Below are 27,196 nucleotides of genomic sequence, written 5' to 3'. Positions count from 1 at the left end.
TTTTCATAAACTACAAGTTATATAGATACAATTTATTACTGAAATTTTTAATTCTAACTAGGATATGCCCTTGCGATGTTGAAATTTGTTAATGACCTACATACAGTACACATTACACGCATTTATCACGTGACTGCCAAATAAAGTGACCAAACCAAATTCTGTACAGAGCGGGGTATACTATGTTATTTAATTGAAATTAAAGTCATGTGATAATATAGTAGCTTTACAAAAATAAATTCAGTTTAAAATGGGATATATTTATGCACCTTTATATTCCGTTGATTTCTTCGTAGTACGCCTTAACAGTCCTGCGTAGTTCGAATCCCACTGCGGAACGTGGAGAGTCCTTCGGATAAGACCATATAAACTGAGGTTCTGTGTCGCAGTATATACTGGCACGAAAAAGATCCCTCAATGCTCAAAGACCGTTAAATGCCAAGAACAGGCCCCAGGATCATAAAAGTTAGACTGAAGTCGAAATTTCAAACATTTTCAAGATGGCTATAACTTGTGAACTGAAATTCTTAAATTACATTCAATAGCAGCTAGATGACGCAGTGCTGAATAACATATTTTTTTTTTATTTTGAACTGTTAGACTTCAAAAGATTTCAGCACAATAAACAGATTTTGACTTCAGATTAAGATATTTCATGATCGGGGCCAGGTCTAAACTTGTAGCCCACAACTGGGAAGTGGTGGGGTCTCAATATGAGTGAAAAATTCTTGAAGGGACATTAAACAATCAAAAAGACCTATTTTATTTGCAATCCTGTGTTGATTACTTGTTTCGTTTGTAATTAAGGAATGTTTTTAAGTTCTGTGTGAGTTATTGGTGTGTAAATCACACAAACTTGTCACGTAGTCATTTTCATGAAGCGCGCTTAAAATATTCCTTATATTTACATTTTACATGCTTAAATGCACCAAAAATATACTCAATGTTTGAATTTCTCGCTGCCCTTATCGTCAAATTTTTATTAACGTATATGTAGCCTCATTGTGACGTCACTTTAGCGCGAGTTTCTCCGTGTATATTTTTACTCGTGAGTATACACAAAAATGTCTTTCAAATCGATTTCACAGTTGGTTTCGTAAAAAAAGAACAGCAAATGTAAATGTTCCTCTGTGAATTACTCGAACAATTTGCTTAAGTATGTTGACTACTTAGTCCTTGTGTTATCCTATGTTGATTACTCATTCCATTTGTTATACTGTATTGATCACTTTTTCTATGTTTTGTATGTTCATTACTTTTTCCATTTGTTTTGATTGATTGATTGTTGTTTTTAGTCCCACTGAAGAATTTTTCATGCATATAGTCAGAGACGTCACCATATACCGGCGATGGACTTCAAATTTAGACCTTTACTCGGCACTCAGTGCCAGTGAACAGAGAGGGATCTTTATAGTCATGATAGTTCCGACTCCTGCTTTGACACGGGGTCTCTTTTTTAAGGTCTCATTAGAAAGAACGGCAACTTTCACCTCAAAGTGGGGAGCGCAAGGAAAAGACAGTTGCTACCTATTTTTTATCGACTTAGGTCAGTTGCCGGGGCGAGGGTGGAGGGGGGGGGGTATTGAATCCCGCTCAACCGACTGAGCTACCGTGACGGTTCCATTCGTTTTGACAAGAGCACAGGTAAGTGTAACTGGTCGACAGGGGATGCTTACTTCTACATGGCACCTGATCCAACCTCTGATGTTTTAGAGTTCCGTGTTTGCTCTTCTACAAATCCTTAATAATCTTCAAAGGATTTTTGAGCTTAAATACTGTTTGTTATCGTTATATTTCAATATACTATATTGATTACTTTTTCTATATGTTATACTGTGTTAATTACTTGTTCCATTGTTATGTTACGTTCATTGTTTATTCCATCTGTTTTATGTTTACTATGTTATAAGTTTTAGAAAGAAGGATAAAAAAAATACCTGTTTCTGCATCTCTGTCCGTTGAGCACTTCTGACTTTTTGATTCAGTAATACCATAAAGATTAAATGCCAGGATTCTAAATTTGTATTCTTTTCCGGGCATCAAACTCAAAACCTTGTAGATAATAATGTCACGATGTGTTTTATTCATTACTTCTAAAGTTGCATTTTCAAATAAGTTATCCATTTCGCTGTACTGCAAAATCTCACTTCCTTGTATACCGAGATAAGACGAAACCATTGAAACGTAAGCATATCTGGTTTTACAAACAACCTGTATGATCGTTGGAGGAAGGGGTTTTCCTGAAATTCATAAGCATTTACTTTTAAACAATGAGAATAAGATACCAGTATAAAAAATACATTATTGTTGTACATAATTGAATTGTACAACAAAATTGCAACATTTTTCTTTTTTTACAGTAGTAGTATTTAAAATGAAACTTTATAAGCAATGCCCTTTAGATGATGCAAACAACAATAACATTTCAATAAAGCATGTTATTATCCGACCAAAGTTTAAGCATTTCTAATACTTGAAATCAGGACGATTTTTGGCGATAAAATTGAATAGGCAATCGAAAGTAGCTGACAATTGGTCTAAAGGATATTAAAATATTACAACGCCCTCAAGCGCTTCCTTCCTTCTCAGTTACTTGTAGTCTACATGCACTGTTGACATGTTTTGGACACGTTCAAAAAACTTTGACTGTTTATCAGTATGTTAGAGGTATATATTGTACAATGTACATAAATAGTTATTTATGAAAAAAGCCATATAATAAAACAATTAATGACTTTGAATTAGGGTGATATAAAGATTTGTCAATCGAAACATGAATGCGACACTGGCTTGGCCTCACTAGATAAATATTTCTCTTGGTTGTTTAATCCTTATATTATCATCGACCTGTTGTTTAATATCAAAATAAATTAAATTTTCTTTTTATCATGCTGATAAGTACAATATAAAACATTTTGATGTTTCAGTCCAAAAATCGGGGAAACCTACTTTGTACATTAACATCAATAATACCACTAGCGTTCCTCATGGACGAACGGGCTGTACACACATATCTACCACTGTCTTCAACTTTGGCAAGTTCAATCAAGTAAAATTGACTTGTAGAAACCAAAGTAGTATTGAAACCATCATCTTTCATCCATTTGTAGGTAAGAATGTCTTCTGGGTTTGCACTCTCAACATAACAGCTTATCAATGTCAGCTTCTCTCCAGCCACTATACTTAGGCTACTGCCGGGCATGATCTGAACATCTGAAATATCTAAGGGTATAGTTTCTTTTAATTCAAACTCACATATAAATATGGATATTGTATTTCAGCAACTTTATGTAGACGTAAGTAACTTCTGCCATGGAAAGACATGACGTTATCGCATATTAAAAAAATATATGAAAATAATTATTCATCTCAAATCATACAAATAAATTGTCTATTGAAGATAGACAATACTTAAAGCAATATATTTTTTTCCAACTTACTTTGTTTTACATTATGATAACTGCATAAAAAGAATAAAGAGATTTTTTTACCAGTATTAAGATATTTCAAAGATATTTTGCAATTATGCATGGACTTACAGATAACATTCATTTCATGAGCATCTAAATTCCTTTATCAATAAAATTTTCGTGCTTTAAGAAAGAATTGTTCATAAACAAGAACTATTTTCAAAAATGTATAAGTTGTAAGAAATATTTTTGTCTTGTGCAAATGTTATACCCACAGAATACAGATAATCTTTGCATCTTTGACATTCTGTCGTATGATAATGAGAGTCTAGGACTTCTGGCCCTACACTGGCAAATCAATTTGTTGTTTCTCTTGCTTGCAGGCAATGTTAACACGGACTGAGTTCCTGTGTTGATAACTCCATCGGTCTGTGTGACATTCCCGCAAACCCAGCTCCACACAATAGGAGGGTTACCCATTGTTTGCAGCTTACAGAGTAACTGAATGGACCGTCCCTCCTCCACTGATGTAGAAATCGAAGCATTCAGTTCCGGATCAGTAACTGGAACATCTGCGAAACAGAATAAGACAAAAAAATCAAACTAAGGGGCTTACATCAATACAAGACATTTTTACTAAATTTTATCACTGATACAATTTGGTGAGATCAATTTAACTGCGTCATAACTTTATAGCTTTAGCAGTTTTTATGACGTAGAACTTCAAATTTTCCTCACATGACCCTCAGTTCATCATAACGATAGTATAGTTATTATAATATCAGTAAGACTAATCTGTAAATATATGATGATTTGCGTTTTTACATGTTCATATGGGATGTGTTACGCATGGTCACAGATTCCCTTTAAATTATACATATCACAAAGGCTTACTTCAAAAATAAATTGATATTGATGCTGTAGATTAATGGTTATGGTGGCAATAAGTCTCAAAGTTGGAAGAAACACAAATTCTAGAAAAATAAAATTGGAAATCTTTTTGCATAATAATGCGGCAAAGTGGAACATAATTTGGAACATTGAAACAATGATTAAGACTTTATAATTCATATTTACCTTAAATATCATGGGAGTTTAGTTAATTGTGATTAAAAAAAAAAGTAAAAAAAAAAAAAGAACATTTTTACAGTGTGGGTTTCAGTGATTTTTTTTCCCAGATCTTTTGATCGTACCTACCCTGAAAAAAAATACTATAGTTAACTATAGTTTACTATGGTTAACTATAGTAAATCAAAGTGTCAATGTTATCACTATTATAGTAAATCAAAGTTTTCAAAGTGATCAGTATAGTGTCATAGTTATCACTATGGCAAATCAAAGTTTTCAAAGTTATTACTATAGTAAATCAAAGTTTTTAAAGTGATCACTATAGTGTCATAGTTATCACTATAGTAAATCAAAGTTTTCAAAGTTATCAATAATGTAAATCCAAAATTTCACCATAGTAAATCAAAATTTTCATAGTGATCAATATAGTAAATCAAAGTTTTCATAGTTATCAATATAGTGTCATAGTGATCACTATAGTTTATCAATGTTTTCAAATTTATCACTAAAATAAAGTGTCAAAGTTATCAATTTATTTAGCTATAGTTTTCGTAGAGTCAAAGTTATCACTATCGTAAACTATAGTATTTTTTTAAAGATACAAATGATAATACATACAAATGATAGATAATACAGTTTTAGACTTGTTGAAGATTTAATAATCAAACAATTTTATTTTTCTTATGGAAATGGGGTTTTTTGTCCTAATATGCAGCTGTCATCATCAAGTAATATATCATTTTATTATTTTCATAAATTTATATTATTAAGAGTACATATTGACTTCAAGAAAGGAACCAATATATATAGCTATGGAAAAAAGATGGAAAAGTCCATATTTTTATGTATGATCACTTCACCTTTGTGTCACGGAACTTATTAAATGTCTCATTATAACAAATAAAATACTGAAAATCTTTGCGTTTGTAACAATTTCAGAAATAATTTATAGTTTTCTTTGCAAAGATTCTGGCACAAAACACCGTTGCTATGACAACCAGGTACAAGTAAGCAAACTATTAATGTGTTAATTCTTCTTAATGATGATTTATGCCTTTTTGGTCTGTTTACGCTTTTAAATTATAGCCTGAGATGTAAAAATTAGAATTAATTTTAATTTTGTTCTTACATTTATAGCAAGATTTTCTTCAAATGTAACCATAGTTACAGCCTACATCATGTTCTTTGTTGCCGTTTTAAGAAATAAGACATACATTTTATCCTGCAACTACCCCTTGCATTGACCTAATAAAGGAAATCAAATAAACTAAAGCTTAATTCGGTCAATGCCCTAATAAAGCCTCGTGCATGTATTCCGACGTTCTGAAAGCATTGTGATGTCATACACATTCCAATGTTTATGCCGTGGCGTCTTAGTTTCAACTGAAGAGATGAATCTTAATCTGTTTAAAATAGCTCATTTTTGAGGTCTGATGCAGGATAAACAAAATACGTGGATACCGTCTTGAAATATAAGCGATATTTGGGCTCGGGTCGAAAATGATGGAGGGCTCGGCCTCTATCACGTTTTCTTACCCTAGCCCAAATATCGCTTATATTTGAAGACAGTAGCTTTGTATTAGGTCATTTGAGTTCGTTGTCCTTGCAAGAAGACAGGCTGTATTTGATTAATTATTCCATGGATTATTCTCTATTTATCAACTACATTAAACATTTTATATTACGCAATAAGCATTTTGATAGCCCAGTTAACCATTTAATTGCTAATTTCTTTCCATTATCCTCTCATCAGTAGAACATTTTACACCAGTTTATGTTTTCAATACATTTGATTACCACGAATCATGAAACAAAGAACATGCTCCGAGTATAGTTTTATATGCTGCATTTAAAAAGGTGAGTTCAATTAAAATATAGTACTTCATCTTATTGACAGCAATAAATGTTTTATTATATAATTTTATGATTAAATGATAAGAACAAACGATGACATCTTTCTTAATTGTTTACATTTCTAAGAAATGTAAACAATCAAGAAAGATATACAAACATATAAAAATATAGTAGCTATGGACATACATATAACTGAAATATCTGGCTTAGGTGGTTTAGTTGCTTGGTTGTTTGGAGAATTTAATGGATTCGGACCCACGACGTAAAGATCAACTCTTTAAACCGCGACTTTAGAGTAAACGCTCTAACCACCAAGCAGGCCTCTTCTGGTTTAGTTTAGCATACTTGTGATTTTATTAAACTCATACATCAACTGCAGGAGGTGTAGCACTTTGACAAAATCTGAGGTATGATTCTACTTTTAATAATCCCTACAACATTGTTAATCGAAATCTTAATGCAAACTATAGTGCAGCATACGAGTAGTCTTACTTTTATTGAAATCATAGTAAAGGTGTTGAAGGAAAGATTTATCATTTTGAAAACTTTCGAAGAAACTTCTAATTCAATAAATATGTTAACACCGTTAGTCAAAATAAAATCTGATGCCAAAATGTTGTAACAAAGAGAAATCTACCTAAGTACAACAATGTATTGAGTGTAAAATGGGTACCATTTTGAAAGAATTTTATTTTGATGTTTAAGTAACCATGGCAACACCGTTTTCGAAATAAAATAAAGATACACAGAGTAACACATGCAAAAAGCGGATAAAAACTGTAGGAGTAGTAGCATTTGAAAGAAAATGTTCACAGACAAACATACAGACAATAGACGTCCTACTATAGCATAAGCTCGTCTGGCCATTGGCCAGTCGAACCAACAATCTCAACTTTGACATCCAAAATGAAATTATCGAATTAAGAGGCATTCAGAACACAGTTCAGCTAGAGAAAATTTATGTTAAAGGATGACTTAAGCAAAACTTTATATGGTAAATGTACATTGTTCTGCTTTCTAATAAGTTACATGTACAACATCGGTGTAATCTGTGCATGTTTTACGTTATTATCATACAGTATGAAGAGACAATTCTTGCTAAAAATGTGGATTTTATCATATAAGTTATTACACTTACAGAATACAGCAATACTCTGTTTGTTTGATATCTGGTCATAGGACAATGATGGTCTTGTAGTTCTTGCTCTACAGTGACATGTCCTCTGGTTGTACTTCCGGTTTACTGTCAATGTCAAATCAGTTTGGGTTCCTGTATTGTTCACTCCTTCAGTAGTAAAAGTGTCATCACCACAATTCCAGCTCCATACGACAGGAGGGTTCCCCAGTGTAGGCAAGTTACAGCGTAGTGTGATATTCTGTCGTTCATTCACCGCGGTAGATCCTAAAGCTTTTAGTTGTGGAGGACTGGTGGGGACATCTAAATCCATCAATAAAGAAATAAACAACAATGTTAAAAAGTTCTCTGGGAAATGAACTTGGTTGGTCACGTGATCAAATCCTGTGAAGCCCGAAGGGCTTCTCAGAAGAAGGAAATATCTGTTCAAAATGAAAAATCCATGATCGCTACTGAGAATAATCTTACTATTATTGTATGATTTCTTAATATATGAAATCAAAAGCGGTGCTATCGTCTTCAGTTTACATAACTTCAAAGGAATTTCGGGTTAAAATGGTAATCGTGATTTTAGGCTAATTAAAAACATTCTTCACACCGAAGAAAGAACTAATGATCCTTTGTTGAACCAAGAAAAACATAAATGTTTCAATAATTTTATCTTTTACATTGCTTTAACGGCTTAGAAGTTCCGAAACCAGTGTCACCGTGACACAAATATGTAGACAAGATATCATCTCGCTGTGTGATTCGGTCACGCCATGACCTCTGACCCCCTAATAAGTTCATACAGAATTGAACGTTTTTTCTCTTCAATAGGTTCATCTAATAAAAATATTTGCAAATGTAAATAATTACATTTATAGAGTTGACGAAATTAACCATATTTGCACTGGTTTATATAAAGCCAAAGACTCACAGGTTTGATATTATTTTACGGAGTACATTTAGGAATACGTTAGCTGCACAGGCTATGATTCAAATAGGTACAATATACATGTATCAGAGATGTCCGATTAGACCGTTGCTCTTTAAATGTTGGTTTTGTAAATAAAAGGGGTTGAAATAGTTTGATGAAATCAAGGTACAGTTGGACATATACATCTATTTCTTTTGTTATTATGCCCGATGAACTGGCCGGGGTATATAGTTTTACCCCTTTCCGTCCATCATTCCGTCGTTCTACAATTCTATCATTCCGTCATGATTATTTTTTCAGACTTTTTTTCCCTATGAATGAAGATAATGAGCTGATTTCTGGTGAGTTTTCTTGATATTGATAAATTACAGATCAAGTTTAATTTTTATGTTGATGGACCCATTATTATGAGTTATGGCCCTTGGACTTTAAAACATTCTATTAATTCACTATATTTTCAAGACTTTTTATAGGAATGTCAAATCGATCAATATTTGTCAATCGGTTACTCGGACGATTTTCTGATAGAGTATTATTTTTTGCTGTACATATGCACTTGTAGATAATTAGCTAATATTTGGTATCTTTATATCTCTGTCTGTGTCTATTTATATTAATGTCTTACATGAAAGATTTTGTTCAATGACCCATTTTTAGGAAAGTTATAGTATTTAAACTTGGAAAATATCAATAAATTACCGTTTAATGGACTTTTCTGCTGTGCATTTAATGAGCTGTACACCTTTTTTGGTAGATCTCTTGATATTGATGACGTACAGATCCAGTTTAGGCTTTTAAGATTCCTGTGGATTGTCATATTTTTACGAAACTTGTGGTCCATATACTTTGAAAATTTCTTATCATTTACTCTTTTCGGGACGTGTTATTTTTTTTCTTTACTTTCCTTGTTAGTGATCACAATTTTCATGCACCTTAAGTATGTTGTTTTATAGAAAACTTATTCCGGAAAACACAAGCAGCAATATTATATCTTAGTTTTGTGCCATTTCTACCGGTACGTATTTTCATACTCTTGGACTTTCACATATTTTAAGCTTCCACCAGCGGATGCGTTCGTGTCATACTAACTCATTCAGGTAGTTTAAAAATGTAACAGTTGATGTTTTTAATCAAACAGATGGAAACAACAATTATATGATGTCTAGGCGTTTTAATGTAATGTAATAATTATGGATATTTATCACATTTATTCAACTGTACAACAGCATGGGAATATAAAAGATAAAATCTTTATACGTCCTTAAAAACAGCAGGTCAAAACACATTTATTGTCAAACATTATTGATACATGTGACTTTCTGTAAGAAAAGAAGTATTTTACAAAACAAAATATAAAGACTCTATATTTTAACTTTTACAGAAGATGGTTAGGTGTAATTGTACTTACAGAATACTGCAATACTCTGTTTGTTTGATATCTGATCATAGGACAATGATGGTCTTGTAGTTCTTGCTCTACAGTGACATGTCCTCTGGTTGTACTTCCGGTTTACTGTCAATGTCAAATCAGTTTGGGTTCCTGTATTGTTCACTCCTTCAGTAGTAAAAGTGTCATCACCACAATTCCAGCGCCATGCGACAGGAGGGTTCCCCAGTGTAGGCAAGTTACAGCGTAGTGTGATATTCTGTCGTTCATTCACCGCGGTGGATCCTAAAGCCTTTAGTTGTGGAGCAAAGGATGGGACATCTAAATTCGTCAATGATATTTATAGAGTTCGTGAAATTTTCCATGCGTACAGTTGTTTAAAAACCAAGTTTGGCATGTTTGATATTAAAGTCTGAGTACATTATATTCATTATTTTTCAGTACAATGTAAATCAGCTGTATCAGCTAGCATTACAGATTACAGATTACAGATGTCGTCGATGAGATTGTTCCTCTTTTAAATGCTAGCCTTGTAAATGAAGTTTTGGATTTTAAATACAATGTAGTTGAAGAAATTAAAATACCGTTCGACATATTCATATATTTCTTTTGTTATTAATTTTAATATGTAACACTTCATTTTCATTTTTTACAAAACGAACGGAACAACATTTCGATATGATGATTAAAGTTGTACAATTAAGGGTATTTACCGAATTTATTCAACTGTACAACAGCATGGGGATATATAGGAACATTTTTAAAAGCTTTTTTAAAAACAGCAGGTCATGATCATGATTACTCCTATTTATATACAAGCATCCTCTGGTAGTTCAGATTTGAATTTCTTCAAATCATGGTCCCTAGAGATTGTCGGAGCAACCGTAGAGGATCAAAATGTTGCAAAGGAATATGAAGGAATGAAATCTTCTCAACAAGAGCAAACCATAAGTAATATAAATATGCAAACAACCTCTGGTAGTGCAGATTCAAAATTGCTCAAGGTGTAGGGTAAAGTCACAATGGGAGAAAAAAATATAAAAAATGAATCTTAACAGTCTTCTTATAAAGAAGTCCATGACAATGATTAGTCCTATATGTGCTTAGATTTCATTTCGAATAATTTTCCCTATGATTCTTTGCAAAATAGAAAACATTTCATTTTCTCATGAACTACCATGAATGAGCATGAATATCTCAATTGTTACGTCATAATATCCTTCTTGACGTCAAAACTATAGTGCAAAACGTTTTGCTTTAAAACTGACAGTTGAATGGCGTAATTTATGGCAACTCAGCACAAAAAATAATATAAATATAAGAAATGAATTTCATTTTTGAAAATTCATGAGGTACATGAACCACAACGCTTCACGCTGGTATATTTATCATGAAGCGCTAACACACTTCATGAAATATGCCGGTGTAAAGATGAATAATGACTCACGTAGAATAATGACCGGAGGTCATTTTTCGACGTTGAAAAATGACTCCAGGTCGTTATTCGACGTCGAAAAATGACCCCCGATCATTATTCGACGTCGAAAAATGACCCTTTTGCCCGTAGAAAAAGTGGCATCACCCTTATAATCTGCATAATCTACGCAAAGAAAAATGACCCCATAGAATAATGACCCTTGGTAAATTTTATTAGTACTATATTTTTTTGGATTAAAAAAATTAAGAACTAATAAATCAAGAGGTCCATGGATCAAAATGCTCACCTGAGATAAATTGAAGATATAAGGATTCTCTGTTGTTCTCATTAAATCTTTCAACTGTCTTTTAAAATGAATTGACAATGTTCACTATGTGGAAATGCTTTCACTCTGATTGACTTATGTATCACTGTTTTAAAAAAAATATCGTTTTATTTTCGCTTATACTATCGAGGATCGAGAGAGAGAGAGAGAGAGAGAGAGAGATGTTTACAATGTCTATCTACCGGTTAATTAAGTTGCGTCCGAATGCCTTTCTTAAGCCAATGATTTAAATAGTGTACATACATGTAATTTTCGGGCATATAGCAAAAGTGCCGTACAATTTTTTAAACAAAAAGAACTACTAAGAACTACTTGTTGTTTTAGAGACTTCTAAAGTCAAGCCGTTTGTTAATTGGCCATAAACGTCTATAATCAGTAAAATAGCAAAGTATGAAGAAAAAAAAACGATAAAAAGGATCAACACTAGAATGTATGCTATTGCAAGAATTAGTATGAGGAACCGTTTTGGTATTTACCGCCATTAAGTGATATAGCCATTACCGCCATTAAGTGATTAAAACACTGAATTGTCGACGGATTTTTCCGTTATTTACCGATCATGACAAGGAACACACGGCGAGTGTGACCGGTCTAAAGGGGATGCTCACTCCTCCATGGCACCTGATCCCACCTCTTTTTTTTTGGGGAGGTCCGTGTTTGCTCTGCTCCCGATTTGCATTGTTTTAATGGACTTTGAGCTTGAATACTGTTCGTTATCTCCATATTTCATCGCCTTTTCGAATGGGTGATATCACCTATTCAATTGGTTTATCACCTATTCGAATTGGTGATATCACTTATTCGAATTCGTGATATCACCTATTCAGCTTTTGAATTTGCGATATCCCGTATTTGAATAGGTGATATCACTTATTCAAATTAAACATAAAATAACAACTGCTCCCAAGACTATAGTGCATACATTTACTCTATACAGGAAGTAAAATATTAGCCTCTTTTCACACAGATAATTATAACAGAGAGAAAGTATAAATAAATATAGCAAAACTGTCGGCAAGTGAAATTTATATAGCTTCACAGGAATGACAACAAATGGCGTTTTAAACGTCTTTGACTATAACACAGGTGGATAGGGCAGCCCAAATTTGCTTATGGTCAATAGAAATCTAGCTTTTTCATATGCGAACCAGGTTATTGTATGGCCTTATTTACATATACATTGTAACTTAAAAACAGTGCCTCCTCTCCTCTTTGTGCCAAAAAAAATTGATCGTACAGAGAATCTATAGTTTATTTGATCAATTTAATGCCGACATAGTAGAGGGCATGGCTCAAATTAAGTACAGTAATTTCAATGCAACTTTATTAAAAGTTTGTGCAAGAGTAATGAAATCAATTTCATCAATTTTGAATCACTTCTAAGGAAATAAAATTGCTCTTTGAAAGCCTTTTGAAAGTTCATCCTTTACTTTGCATTCAAGCTAGATTGACTTGAGGAAGGGAACATTCATTTTTAATGTTATAATAAATGCAAATTAGGTGATATCACTAAAATTTAAATTCAAATAGGTTATCTCACCAATTCAACTCAAATAGGTGATATCACTAATTTCGATAGGTGATATTACCTCTTCATTTCCAATAGTTCCAATAGGTGATATCACCAATTCGAAAAGGTGATATCACCTTTTCGAAAAGGTGATATCACCTCTTCGAATAAGGAATATAACGTATTCGAATAGGTGATATCACCTATTCAATTTGAATGAATGATATCACCTTTTCAAACAGGTGATGTTTTTCTGAGTTTTTAATTCAAGTGACAGATACAGCATAACAAAATAAAAACATTTTATTTTTGTTAATATTTGCAAGCTTCTATTCAAATTCAGGAGTTAAATTATATCTCTAAATAACAGTATTTAGAGAACTTGTGTTAAAAAATTGACGTCATATCGCCTACTATGACGTCATATGGTATCACTGATTTAGTCAAGTCAGATTATCTTAGTGCTTCCTTAACACACCTGTGTGTTCGTCCAGTATTAATCAGAAAAACGCTAGAGAATTACCCATTGAGATCCAAACCTTGGCAACAATCATCTCTTTTGAACTTTCTATCACTCTGTTGGGATGGGGTCATTTTTCAACGGGGGTCAATTTCTTATAGGTTGCACATATAAAAAACCGACCCCTAGGGTTCTTTTTCTACAAAAAACTAAATTTTTCTGCAGCTAGGGGGTCATTTTTCGATGACCCCCGGTCATTTTTCTATGGTGGTCATTATTCGTCTTTACAACCATTAGATAGAAAATTCAGATCTAGGATATTGATTCACAGTATTCGGAAAATAAAATTCTGTCTTCTTGATTAATCTTAACCCTATGCGTAGTAGAATAGCTTAGATGGATTGAAAATGAACTTCCAACAATTAAGAATTTCATTCCAATGTTGTTGTTTTTTTTAACAGACGTCTGCTTTGAGATCAAGTCTTTTGACTGGAACATTTGAAATGATGTAAGCTGCATCTTTCCCAACTTGTCAGTTAATGTTTTAAGGTCATACGCCCAGTTGTGTTCCAAAATATGAACAACAATCTCAGGTTTGCAATTAATCATGAAATAAGTCTAGTTTTGTGTGTTTTATGTCAAAAGATGCGTTCAACAACAATTCCTATCATACTTGTTTAAATTATGATAAAATCAATTAATACGTCGGAAAAATTGTAAGAAAGGAAAGAATTTACAACACAAAATATAAGAAGACTCTATATCTCTATTTTAACTTTTACAGAATACTACCATCAGAAGATGTTAGGGTATAATTGTACTTACAGAATACAGTGATGCTCTGTTTGTCTGATATCTGGTCATAGGTCAATGATGGTCTTGTAGATCTGGCTCTACAGTGACAAGTCCTCTGGTTGTACTTCCGGTTTACTGTCAATGTAAAATCAGTTTGGGTTCCTGTATTGTTCACTCCTTCAGTAGTTAATGTGTCATCACCACAATTCCAGCTCCATGTGACAGGAGGGTTCCCCAGTGTAGGCAAGTTACAGCGTAGTGTGATAATCTGTCCTTCATTCACCGAGGTGGATCCTAAAGCTTTTAGTTGTGGAGCAATGGATGGGACATCTAAATTCGTCAATGATATTTATAGAGTTGGTGAAATTTACCATGAGTGCAGCTGTTAAAAATCCACGTTAGGCAGGCTTGATACTAATTTGGGAGTATATTATAATCATTATGTTGAACTATCTGTAAATCAGCTGTATCAGCTAGCATACCAGAGGTCTGCGGTGAGATTGTTGCTTTTTTAAATGTCGGTCTTCTAAATGAAATTTTTAATTTTAAATTGTTTGAAGAATTTTCAGTTAGATATATACATATATTTTTCGAGTTTATTCAACTGTACAGCAGCAACACTACTTACTTTAATTAGAATCTGAAAGCAGATATATATCAGGTTTTACTCGAATCAGACAAAGTAGGGAAATATATATGATAATGGGATTTTTTTGTGTGGTTATAGAGTATAGAGATTTTATTTAAATTTAACATTATGTGGAGGACATGAATTCGTGGGTCTCTTCATACCAAGAAAATAACGAGAATCAAAACTTCATGAAAATAAGTGTAATCGTATTGCAACATTAAAAGAATCGACTTAGCTAATATAATTTGAATGAAAAAAGGAATAATGTTAACATTTTTTTGAAATAGAAGTTTTTAAAACTACGAATTTCGGGACGCTTTTGATTGACACAATTCGTTTAACTTTCATAAAATAAATTTTACCCTTAATATTTAAGAAAAATCGAAAATTTCTTGTGTATTTATGAAAATATTAAATCTATAATCCAGAAAATTCAGAGTAGAAAGGTTAGAAAGTAAAACCATCTCAACATCATTGCCTGTCCGTGCTTAGTGATGTGTACATAGTAAACAAATTGAACACACCCAATAAAACGTAAATATTAACAATAACAGAGCCCGTACCCATCTTTCATAACAGAGTTGTTTAACGTGATGTTATGAAAAATGTTTTTGTCTTTGAATTTCAAGAAATATCAAGGTATTTCTATTCATTGAATTAAGTTTTTTTTTTTTTTTAAATAAAAATAGAAATTTAAATTTGTAAACAAAACGGCAATGCAACTGTGTCCATTTAATATCATATGGATGTAAACACCGAAATAATGACGAAATTGAATAGCCCTAACCAACAGAAGAGCAACAGAAGACTTTTTGAAGATGATTTCTATATATTCTTATGCAAAACTTTGACCCTCTGTTGTGCCCCCAAACCCCAGGGGGTCATAGTTTGAACAAACTTGAATCTACAATACCTAAGGTTGCTTTTGTATAAATATGACTAATAATGGCTTGGTTGTTCTTGTGAAGAAGATTTTAAAGATATTTCCTATGTAACATGTATGATCAGATTCTTACAACGGATACATAAGTTTTCCTTTTTACTCTGTCTGAGCTGATGACTGGAATGCTTATTAAGACACCTATGTCTGAGGGTATATCAAATTAAATTTTCTCTTATTTAGAGACGGGGGCTGGGTAAGGTACTACTTGCACGGTGTTTCTCCTTTATATTCCCATTGATAGATAAGAAATTCTTCAGATTCTTCAGATTCAGAAGAATCTTCTTCAGATTTACTAAACCCAGAACTTAACATCAATTCCCTAGGATACTTGCCACTGGTGTTTACAACGTTTATACTTTTATTTTGCTCTTACACTTAAGGTTTTCCATTCCTATACCAATAGGACCAAATTTTCTTTCCTTAATTGTCCATCACGAACAAAATACTCTGATATTATTTTAAAGCATTTTACAGTATAAAAGGTTTAACAAAGAGAAAGATTATGGAAATAACTAAGCAGTAATTAATTAACAAAGATTGCATTGAAGTCTATGGGGAAAAGCGATTTTTTTTAAAATAAAAATTCAAATATTAGGAATATCAATAAATACTGTGATGGAAAGATGCACTGAAACATAAGAAATAGAATGACAATTGAAAACGACTTTTTTTTACCAGAGAAGTTTTGAAAAATTGATTTTTATTGATTAAAAACAGGGGGAGAAAACTGTTACCAAAATTCAAGGTCATAAATTAGGACACATCCCACCCTTACATACTAATAGTAATAAATGGGAATTATGTCTAAATATATTGAGTATTCAACCCCTACACATCTGTTTTGTATTCAATTTCATTGAATTTGTTGCTATTAGAGGTGGAATACTTTATCTTCTTTATTGCTGATTCTACATCCAACTTCTTCAGCTAGCTTCTGAATGCCTGAATTTCCCAAAGCTTTGCCTTATATACCCTTTGGTTGGGCTAGTCCATCCCAAGGGTTGTTGGGTCATTCTACTATTTGAAGTGATCAATGCGTTTTACTCAAATGCCCCTTAACCATTACACCTATATATTCCTATGTAAAACTTCGACCCACTGATTTGGCTGCGCCCTACCCCCCCCCCCTCCCGGGGTCATGGTTTGAACAAACGTGAATCTACACTACCTGAGGATACCTCTGTATTAATATGACTAATAATAGCTTATCTGTTCTTGAGAAGAAGATTTTTAAAGATATTTCCTATATATTCCTAGGTAAACTTTGACCCCCTGTCGTGGCCCTGCCCTACTCCCAAGGGTCCTGATTGGAACACACTTGAATCTACACTACCTGAGGATACTTCTATTATAATATAACTAATCATGGCTTTGCTGTTCTCGAGAAGAAGATTTTTAAAGACATTTCCAATATATACCTATGTAAAACTTCGACCCCCTCTTGTGGCCCCGACCTAACCCCGGGGGTTATGATATGAACAAACTTGAATATAGAGTATGTAATGAAGTTTTCACATACGTTTCATCTTTTCTTGCCCAATAGTTCCTGAGAAGATTTCTACAAGATGCCTCACAAATTTTACGAATTCTTAAATATCTCTCTTTGAAAGAGAACGCAGCACTTCCTGTGAGCATATTTAAATCCCTTTCACCCAAGGATGTGCAAAGATTCTTGAGTGGTTTCTTTGAACAAGTACTTAACACAAAATATGAGGAACGATCAGAAAAAGGTTGGAAGAACAGAGGAACAGAGGAACTTTCCGAGACAATATTTATAATTTTCTTATGATTTTTTTTCTCAAAAATATTCTAATCGGCTTCCCATAGAACTTGCCAATAGTTCATGAATATTTTCAGGGTTTTCTGAAATTAATGATATCACAGTGTTGCAATAGATACAATTTTTACATCTTTCATGGGCAAACTATTAATGGATAAGCCTCTGATGATTGTAGTTATATATAGAAAGATATATTTTTGCTTTATTTTGATGGAAGAATAAAATGACCAGGGAGTGTTATTTTATTTAAAAAACGATGCAGACTAAACCAAGACCTTGTGAGAGAAAGATCATCTTTAAGTTGTTCACAAAAAACTGGATATTTTTGATTCTCTCAAAAGTGAAATGCCTTAATTTTTATCTCATGCTTCTTAACACCATGATACCAAGGAAGCAAACGTTCTAAATAGTAAGTGGGTTGTTGTTTAAGCACTTGAATTCTCTGACTTCAAAATCATATCGATCGCATACAATATTAAAACACTGTTTATCTAGGTTTTATTGTCTTTTGACATTTCTCACGGAAACAATGATTTGCCTTATAATTTGCAAATGAAATAAAATTTTCATCACAAAGTCAATTGGGTTATCTCCCAAGATAGAATGAGCTGCTATTTTCTTCAGAGTTTTCAGTTGTTATTTGGCTGTTTTTAAGCTGTTCATTTGATAACAGTTTAAAAAGTGAGATATGGAGATAATGAACAGTATTCAAGCTCAAAGTTCACTTAAACAATAAAAATCGGGAGCAGAGCAAACATAGACTTCCAAAAATATCCGAAGTGGGATCAGTGCCATGGAGGAGTGAACATCCCCTGCCAACCGGTCACACCCGTCGTGTGCTCCTTGTCATGATCGGGAAAAACAGTTCAATGTGTAAATAATGGTAATAATTAGTATGGAAAACGTCACGGGCATTCGACTTAATGATAGGGTGTATTTGCAGACAAGGTCATTGTATCGTCCATAAACTTGCAAAATATTACATTAATTGTTCTTTGGTTTTCATTTCATCATACCGGGTTAAATGAGGCCTATCACCTTCCTTGCTAAACTGTCAAATCGGAATGTTTCTTAGCTCCTCAGGTACATGTACATGTAGCAACCTGCCCAAGATGATTATTAACAATTTTCAATTTTTTTTCTATAAAAAGACTTTAAACCCCATCCGTGGCATCTTGCCAACTTCCAGGGGGGGGGGGATGGTTTAAACAAATTCGAATTAATCTTATAGAGAGGGCTTTTGCAAAAAATTGAATAATTTTACCGAGGTGTTCTATAAGTGGTTCAAATTATATTTCAATGTTTTACTGTAAAAGAATCCTGAAATATTCATTAGAAACTATCATAATATTTATTTCTGGATTAAAATGATTTTTAAAAAAATCGTATTCAATAAAAACTGACGAAAAGGACGGGGGTGTCATCCTGATATGTTTATCTCCATGGTGAGATGCGTAAAACAAAACCCTTTGTAAATTTTGCATGAATTTCAATAAGAAAGTATACAGATATACCTGTGAGCAAGCTCCTATCTCAAGAAAGTGACCAGCACGCAAGGACATAGGGAGGGATACGCATCTAAGGGCAGGGTTAAGGGAATGTAAATGTCATTTTAAATTTATAACTTGTTAAGAAAGAATTAAAAGGGAATTCAAGATATACAAATAAAATGGTAATTATATAAATGGTAAAATAACTATTGTGATTATGAAAGATATTTCCTACATGCCAGAATTATGTTATTATCCAACTACTGGTAACTACCTTTAACATTAACATTATACATGTATTTACATATGGCATTAATTAAGACAATGTTGTTTGTAATTATACTTTTTTAGCTATTCCTTAGAGTTGAATTCAATTATATGATACTTGAAACAATATGATGTGTGCAAATTACAGAATGCAAGCATTCAGTGAAATTAATGCACAGGTTGCCAGACTTGACCTTAAAAATATATTCACCGTTTGCAGTTAGAGTTAATAATCAATCTAATGTCAGTTACAGAACATCTCCTGTATTTAATACAGCTGCTAATACATGATCTGAGAAAATCAAAGAAATAAAAATAGCAGACCTATCAATCGATTTTGGACAGCTGAACCCCCTCCTCCCAACCTCCCCCCAACCCCCCTCCCCGAAAAAAATAAATTTTGCTAAATAAATAATTTTGCTTGATAAACGCTTTGCTCTCTGTATTAAAACATTTCTTCTGTTGTCCCGAAACCTGCTTTTTAATTGCTTACTACTTATCGACTTGTTTACAATATACATAATCGCTTTTTTTTTTAGTTGACACTTACTCAGCTGAGTTTTGGTAAAAAAAAAAAATACCTCGTCAAAACTAATACTAAAAATAAGTTTCCTTTTCGAAATTGCACTGTGAATTTACTATTTTCTGTGGTTATTGATACTTACTGGTCTGCTGTAATGTTTCAAGAAATACTCTGTATGTTTATCCCAGCTTTCAGATTGAAATTCCCGCCCCAGTAGTTTACTAAGGGTCCATGTTGATCCCGAGGTTATTGAAATATCCTAATTATTTTCTAATTATTTTTCTTTAAAATTCAAAGAAAACGCTTGAATTCTTTTCACCCAAGAATACTTTATAACAAATGTGTTTTAATAGTAGCCAAGTTTAACATGTAAAAAGGAAAAGAAAAGAAAAGCACCGGACAATTGACGACTTAAACTTTTCCAGATACCCTTAATTGAATCTCTCGATCAACTGAGCTAATACTGCTACTAATAATAATTAAATCATTGATAAAAGGCCAATGTACTTACAAAGTATATTCAAAAAAGCTTTAGATGATTTCAGTGGCTTCTCCAAAAATGTGTTGTTAGAACTACAGTAAATTTCTTTACTATTGTCTTGTTTTGTTAATGTTAAAGTCAACGTGCTGTTCACATCATATTTAAGCCCAGATTTAGAAACAATTGAAGTATTTCCAGCAAGAGTCGTAGAGTTTATGTGCCACACAATTTCTGCTGCAGGTCTAGAAGCAAATGTTACACAGGTAAAGGTTAACGAATTTCCAGACACAACATCTACTTTAGATGATGGAGACAGCATGATTCTTTTGACAGGCACTAGAAATAAAAAGAAATCCATTTTCTTTTTTTTTTTTTTTTTTTTTTTTTTTTGGTAATCATTCAATTCAATCAGGTTGATCATTCATTTCGTTTTTTACGTTGGAGATAAATTGTATATGTTGCTTTTCTTTTGGTTAAACATGCATGCTATATATTGCTTTTTTATATATCAAACATATGCTAATAGCATTTATGTTAATCTTACAATGTATATGTAGCTTTATTTGTAAAACATATGTTATCAATATACGCAGGTATGTTAAGGCAGTACACAGATCATATTTCGGCGAATTTAGACTTTTTTCGTAAAATGTAACATTAATAAATCGGAAAAGCCACATATAAAACATTTACTATTATTATCCATTGTATAGACGTCATTGAATCTTAGGCTAAAAGAAGCACTCCACTACGAACGTCATCACGTGACGTCTATAAAAGAAAAAATGCCTTAATGGAAAAGTGAAAAGTTCAACACTACCCCGGAGATAATTCATTTCTTTTAGTGAAAATAATTATGTAAAAACATCACTGGGCCATGAAAAGTGCTGCTAGAATCCTACTCTCCCGACAAAGAAAAAAATATTCCAAAGTTTCGCATGAAATCTTACCAAATTTTTTACATTTTATACATACGATCATGGAAATGTTATCAATTCATGTTAACCACACGATTCTAGCAGCACTTTCCAAGTACTATAGAATACAAGCTTTCGATACAAACAAAAATTATTTTTCAAAGTATGCGGCGTAGTGTTGAACTTTTGCATCTTTGTTGTTATAGATCGACAGAGGAAAGGTTGATCGGGATTTCAAAGCACTGCCTGTGTTCATTATAAGAAAACATGATAAGAATATATCAGCCTACCTGATTCTTAATCTTTAATTCCTTATGAATCACACATAACATTCACGGTATATGCTTTAAAACTCCCATTTCATATATTTGTTTATAAGAATTCTCGTCACTTTTAATTTCACTCGGTAAATATTTGATCAATAGTTATGACGTCATGGGTTTGGTATTTAACCCCCGTGCTAAATAATTAGCTACTTATACCACCCAAAAACGACAAGATTTAGTTTATATTATGTTTTTAATGATTCCATCCATTTCTTTGACCTGATATCAAACTTTAAATATAGATATTAAGAAATCATTATTTCTAAGGTTCACGTCATACAGCTTACTATGACGTCATATTGTAAAGGCAAGTAGGATTTCTCTGGGTGTAGCCTTAACATATCCGCGTATGTAAACATACAATATATATGTTGATTCTCTTATTGAATTTACACTATGTACAAATTAAGGTTACACATAAGTTTCAACCTTTCTGACGGAGTGGTTCTTGAGGAGAATTTTTTAAAAGATACCACAAAATCGTCACTACCGGTATTTTTATTTACCCCCCCCCCCCCCTAAAAGAGAACAAATTTGAATTCCCTTCACTAAATGATAATTTGTGGCAAGTTTAATTGAAATTGGTCCTGTAGTTCTTGAGAAGCAGTTGAAAATGTCGAAAAGTTTACAGACCGACGGGCAATATGTGATCAGAAAAGCTCACTTGAGGTTTCCTTTCAGGTGAGCTAAAACTAAAATTACACATCGTTTCAACATCGTTTATCACAATCTGGTAATATAAGGACAAGAGCGGAGTCCTGATGAACTTTTGTTTAATGGAATGTCAAATATTGCTTTCTTTGAATAATATTATATTGTTATATTCAGTAAAGAATAGTCTCTGTATTCTCTATATAGAAAAACAGTCTACATAATTGATATTAGCTCTTCCAAAAAATACTGACGGTCATTTAATTAACTATTGATCGGCAAAGAGAGTTTTACCACAGTACTATTGATTTTGATTCTGATTAGTAGATTGAATTGTTACATTCAGTAAAGAATAGTCCCTATATTCTCTATATAGAGAATCATTCAAAATAATTGATATTAGCTCCTCCTAAAAATACTGACTGGTCATTTAATTTTGACTATTGACAGGACAAAGAGAGTTTTCCCACAATTTTATTGATTTGGATTCTGATAAGAAGATAAGAAGATTGATGTATTGTGACGTAATGATACCGTCGCGAAACTAACAAACAAAACTTCACATTAGAAAAACCAAGTAACACAATCAAGGCAAGATTCGCAAACACTAGGTTTACACTCAAGATGCAAATAATTTGTTTAAAACTAAATACTATTTTAATGATTTATTTTTCATATAACTAAACAAATCTTGCCTGTGTTTTCGGGCAACATTGATAATATTAGCCTCCTCGGGATGAAAATATTGATCTCCGCTCCGCGTCAGGCAATATTTCATCCCTTGGAGCTAGGCTAACATAATCAATGATGCCCTTAACCCCAGTCGGTATTTGTATATTAAAAAAAAGATAACGTCACAATAAAAAAAAACAAAACAAAACAAAACAAAACAAGTATCACAATTATGGCACCTTAAAGATTCGCTAGCAATACAATCACGGACAGGATAATGCATAAGATACAAATCATTGCTGATTTTCAATGAATTGAATCAAAATACTATTTGCTTGATTTGTTTTGTTTTGTTTTTTCAATACAACAAAACAATTTTTAACTGTGTTTTCGGGTAACATTGATTACGTAGCCTCCTCGAGACGAAAATATTGCCCTCCGCTCCGCGTCGGGCATTAATTCATCCCTTCGAGGCTAACATAATCAATGTTTCCCTCAACCCCAGTCAATGATTGTATAATATCGTTCCTAACCTACGTGCCCTCGTATATTTTAAGGGCTTCAAAGAGTGGAGCGGGGCCAGAATTCAATGGCAATTGGATGTAAACATGGTACCCCTACTCAAACTAAAGTTTGATTGATTGATTGAATGTTCTTTTACGTCCCATTCGAGAATTTTTCACTCATATAGAGACATCACCATATACCGGTGAAGGGCTTCAAATTTAGACCATTACTCGGCACTCAGGGCCATTGAGCAATGAGGGTTCTTTTTCATGCCAACGCCTATCGCGACACGGGGCCTCAGTTTTTAAGGTCTCATCCGAAGGACCCGCAACTTTCAATTCAAAAACCCAAGCGTTTGGCGAAGGAACAGTTGCTACCTATTTTTTTATCGACTTAGGTCAGTCGCGGCCGTGATTCGAACAAATGGCCTTCTCACGGAGCGAGCGCTCTACCAACTGAGCCACCGTGACGGCTACTCAAAATAAATAGAGAATATTACATACTAAAATCCATATCATATGTCATATCAGCCCTTTTTTGGTGGTATTAGCAGGTTTCAAGGTCTGTATATATAGCTTTAAACATACAATGTATGTTAAACATACATTAATTGTATATGTTGCTCTTTATTATGACCGATTATGGAAAATATTGGAGGATCGCTTATTAAGTTCTTTTGTTTTACATTACAGATATAATTGCACTATGATCACTTACCTACTTGTAGGTCTTAAATTATATTGATTCGTCTTATCAAGAGTCTCGTTTAAAGTCATCATTTTGTAAGTTACAATGACCCTGTCAGCAATTTTATAAAAACAATCTATCACTGAGTCAAATGCTGATTGAAGTTTTTCATACTTATCGTTAGGCCATTATTTACACACTGAATTGTCTGCGGCTCTGCTCCTCATTTTTATTGTTTCGGTGGACTTTTGAGCTTGAATGCTGTTCGTTATCTTCATATACATATACCTCACTTTAAAAGATCCAAAAATATTTTAAAAGTTCGGGCGTTAATCTTTTCCTTCAACTTTTATGCAATTTACATGTACCTTGAACAAAGATAGTTGTATTGATGATTATAGTATCCTCTGGGCCTGTGCGTCTGTTACAGAAGATGACCTGGTTGTGAATAGGATTTAGGATTGTCAGATTGAATATCCAGTTGTCAAAATCACATTCCATTATGTATCCAGGTACATCTCCAGTCTGACAACTCTTGAAACTCCCCACACCAATACCATACCTTTCGTATCCCTGATTGTTCGAAGAGTAAAACGTATATAATCCACCAGCTTCTGATGACTGGCACAATAATTCTAATGCTTCTCCTTCCCTCACTTTCGCCGAACTTAGAGTAAGTTCACCTACATATGAAATGTTATTCCAATTAAGCAATCATTGCTAGAAACCTTAATTCCAGTCTCTGAGTAACTAAATGGTTACAATAGATAGACATTTTTTGTCTCAGATAACGGTTTATACGAAGTATTTGGGCATACTATTGCTGGAAGTCTTCAGCATCGGAGGTTTAAACGAATACATGTAGCTTATTGCTATGAAAAATCATTAACTTTATATTTTGATGGATTTTAACCTTTCAGAGGTAAGAAACGAAAGTTTTATGGTGATAGGGAATTAAAGGATGTCCAAAGCAAAAAGTTGAAGCGGACAGCTAATTCATTTCAGCCCGTATTAATCGAAACAAGCGGTCGAAGTTCGGGCACGAAACCCCGAATGAAATTATGTGACACTGGTCTGAGATCCGTAGAGACACCAGACCAAAATTTTTAGTCTCTACGGATCTCGCTGAAATTAATTGTATTACGGCCCCACAGCGCCGCTACTTTAATACCCGCCAACGTTCCTTCTTGCCAGTTTGTGCTAAAACAACGGATATAGTCCAAGACTCTGTTCTATATCTTATAATCAGAATTTACCTGGTTATAACACCTTTATATTTGTCATAAATGTTAACAATTTAACACATTCCTCAACACAGAGGAACAACATTACATAACCTTGACACTATGAAGATGATAGCAAATTGAAAGTGGGGGAGGGGGGCTAATTGAAATTTGGGGGGCTAAACCAACAAAAGAGGTAAGCCCCAATTTCAATGCCTATATCATGTCTATCTTTGCAAAATAGTAGCCCCCCCCCCGGTTTCGAAGCCTACATGAACTAAGCATGTTATTTAATAAAAAGTACAATTCTCCTTTGGTCGACCTGATTTAAAGTAAGTAAGATATACAAACGCATAAATGATATCAGCTGTGCCTTAAGAATAGACCTCCTGTCATGTAAATGTTATAATTTTCACAGATACGACATTTCGTACTAAAAATCTACCCCTCTGGCTTAAGCTTGAAAAAAGACTGAAACTACGTAAGAGAATTATTATTGATAAGTTAATTGTACATTGAATCACACCGTTATTTGCAATACTTACCCGCACATTGATAAAAACATAAAATGATAACACTGAAAATAGAACTCAGTAACTTCCTGACAGCCATAGTTACTTTGATAGCAATTAAACTTCCGGGTATAAACAAACGTCGCTTGAATCAACGCAAAATTTTATTTATCATTTAATATATACCTTATAATTTCCTGATTTAAAATATAATGTCGATATAATAGAAGATAACGACAAAAAGACATTTTACTGGGAACGGGTATAGGATTACCTATTTAGCAGTTTTGGAGGGGCGGATATAATTTAAGGAGGCTCATAACACCCACAGTTTATTTCATATTTCATTGCAGCACCACTTATCATGTAGATTGCAAATATCCAAGTGCTGATTACGATACCATACCATTAGGTATTTTTTAATCATTTTCAATCATTTTTGTAATTTTGGTTAAATGTTTTAATTCAAGTTTCTAATCAATAGAATCGCTAAGTTCACATTGTTAAGTGATGGATATCCTCTTCAGACATGTAAAGAAAATGACACGACTTCATAATATTCAGTATTTCATTTTATTAGAAAAAATAGTTTTCTCAAAAAACAACTAATGTGCTTTTCTTCTTAATAAGCATATGAATAATTCGGGAAATCAGTTATAAATAGACAAAAAATGTATGTCAATGAATAAAAAGTGACAAATTGAATGAAAGATTTCTTAACAAAAATACCAATTTTAAAAAAAAATGGTACAAAAAATACACTTGCAAGAGTTATCTTTCCTAATTCCCCCAGATTCAAAACATGAAGGAACTATGGAGATAACGAACAGCAATCAAGCTTAAACGTGTGACAAGGTTTCGTGTGTTAGAGGCTATTGAATGTTGTAAATTTCCAATGGATTTCATAAAGAAAAGTACAGTAAATGTAAATATGTCTACATCCACTGATTATATCCTCATTTTAATCTGTTCCAGTTAATCGATCGACTTTAAACTAGTTAGAACTGGTTTTGTAAAGCCGTCTGTCTCTGTCTTAAGAACGGGGCTCCTCCATCAATGCAACGTTCGGATAAATAATACAATAATTTACGTACTTCATCTGTTCTATACTTACAATTTATAAAACAATAAAACGTATTTTTGTTTGTTAATATGGGGACTATCGGTTGCAATTCCTGAAAAAAAATGCATTTTCTGGCATGTTAGCAACTGTCATTTCCCTTATAGCATTTTAATGTTTAATTAAAACCACTGTAAGCCGTACTAAGCAAACGTTAAAAAAATT

General features: G+C 33.1%; 1 protein-coding gene across 1 annotated transcript; it reads right to left on the bottom strand.

Annotated features, from left to right (window-relative positions):
* Positions 1-671: 671 nt before the first annotated feature.
* LOC133197883 (titin-like) lies at positions 672-26,011 on the bottom strand. Its single transcript, XM_061334066.1, has 10 exons — positions 25,945-26,011; positions 24,545-24,859; positions 20,447-20,752; positions 14,332-14,631; positions 9,795-10,094; positions 7,471-7,770; positions 3,686-3,982; positions 2,950-3,222; positions 1,938-2,240; positions 672-727 (listed from the first exon to the last, which is right to left on the bottom strand). Exons 1-10 carry the CDS (start codon positions 26,009-26,011, stop codon positions 672-674), a joined length of 2,517 nt encoding a protein of 838 aa, XP_061190050.1.
* Between the last annotated feature and the right edge of the window lie 1,185 nt (positions 26,012-27,196).

This window comes from Saccostrea echinata, unplaced genomic scaffold, assembly GCF_033153115.1.
Source record: "Saccostrea echinata isolate AGI-Se365-2 ecotype Australia unplaced genomic scaffold, CSIRO_AGI_Sech_v1 ptg000032l, whole genome shotgun sequence".
NCBI lineage: Eukaryota > Metazoa > Mollusca > Bivalvia > Ostreida > Ostreidae > Saccostrea > Saccostrea echinata.
Note: the sequence above shows the minus strand (reverse complement) of the source record. Positions and strands in the feature narration are given on the sequence as shown.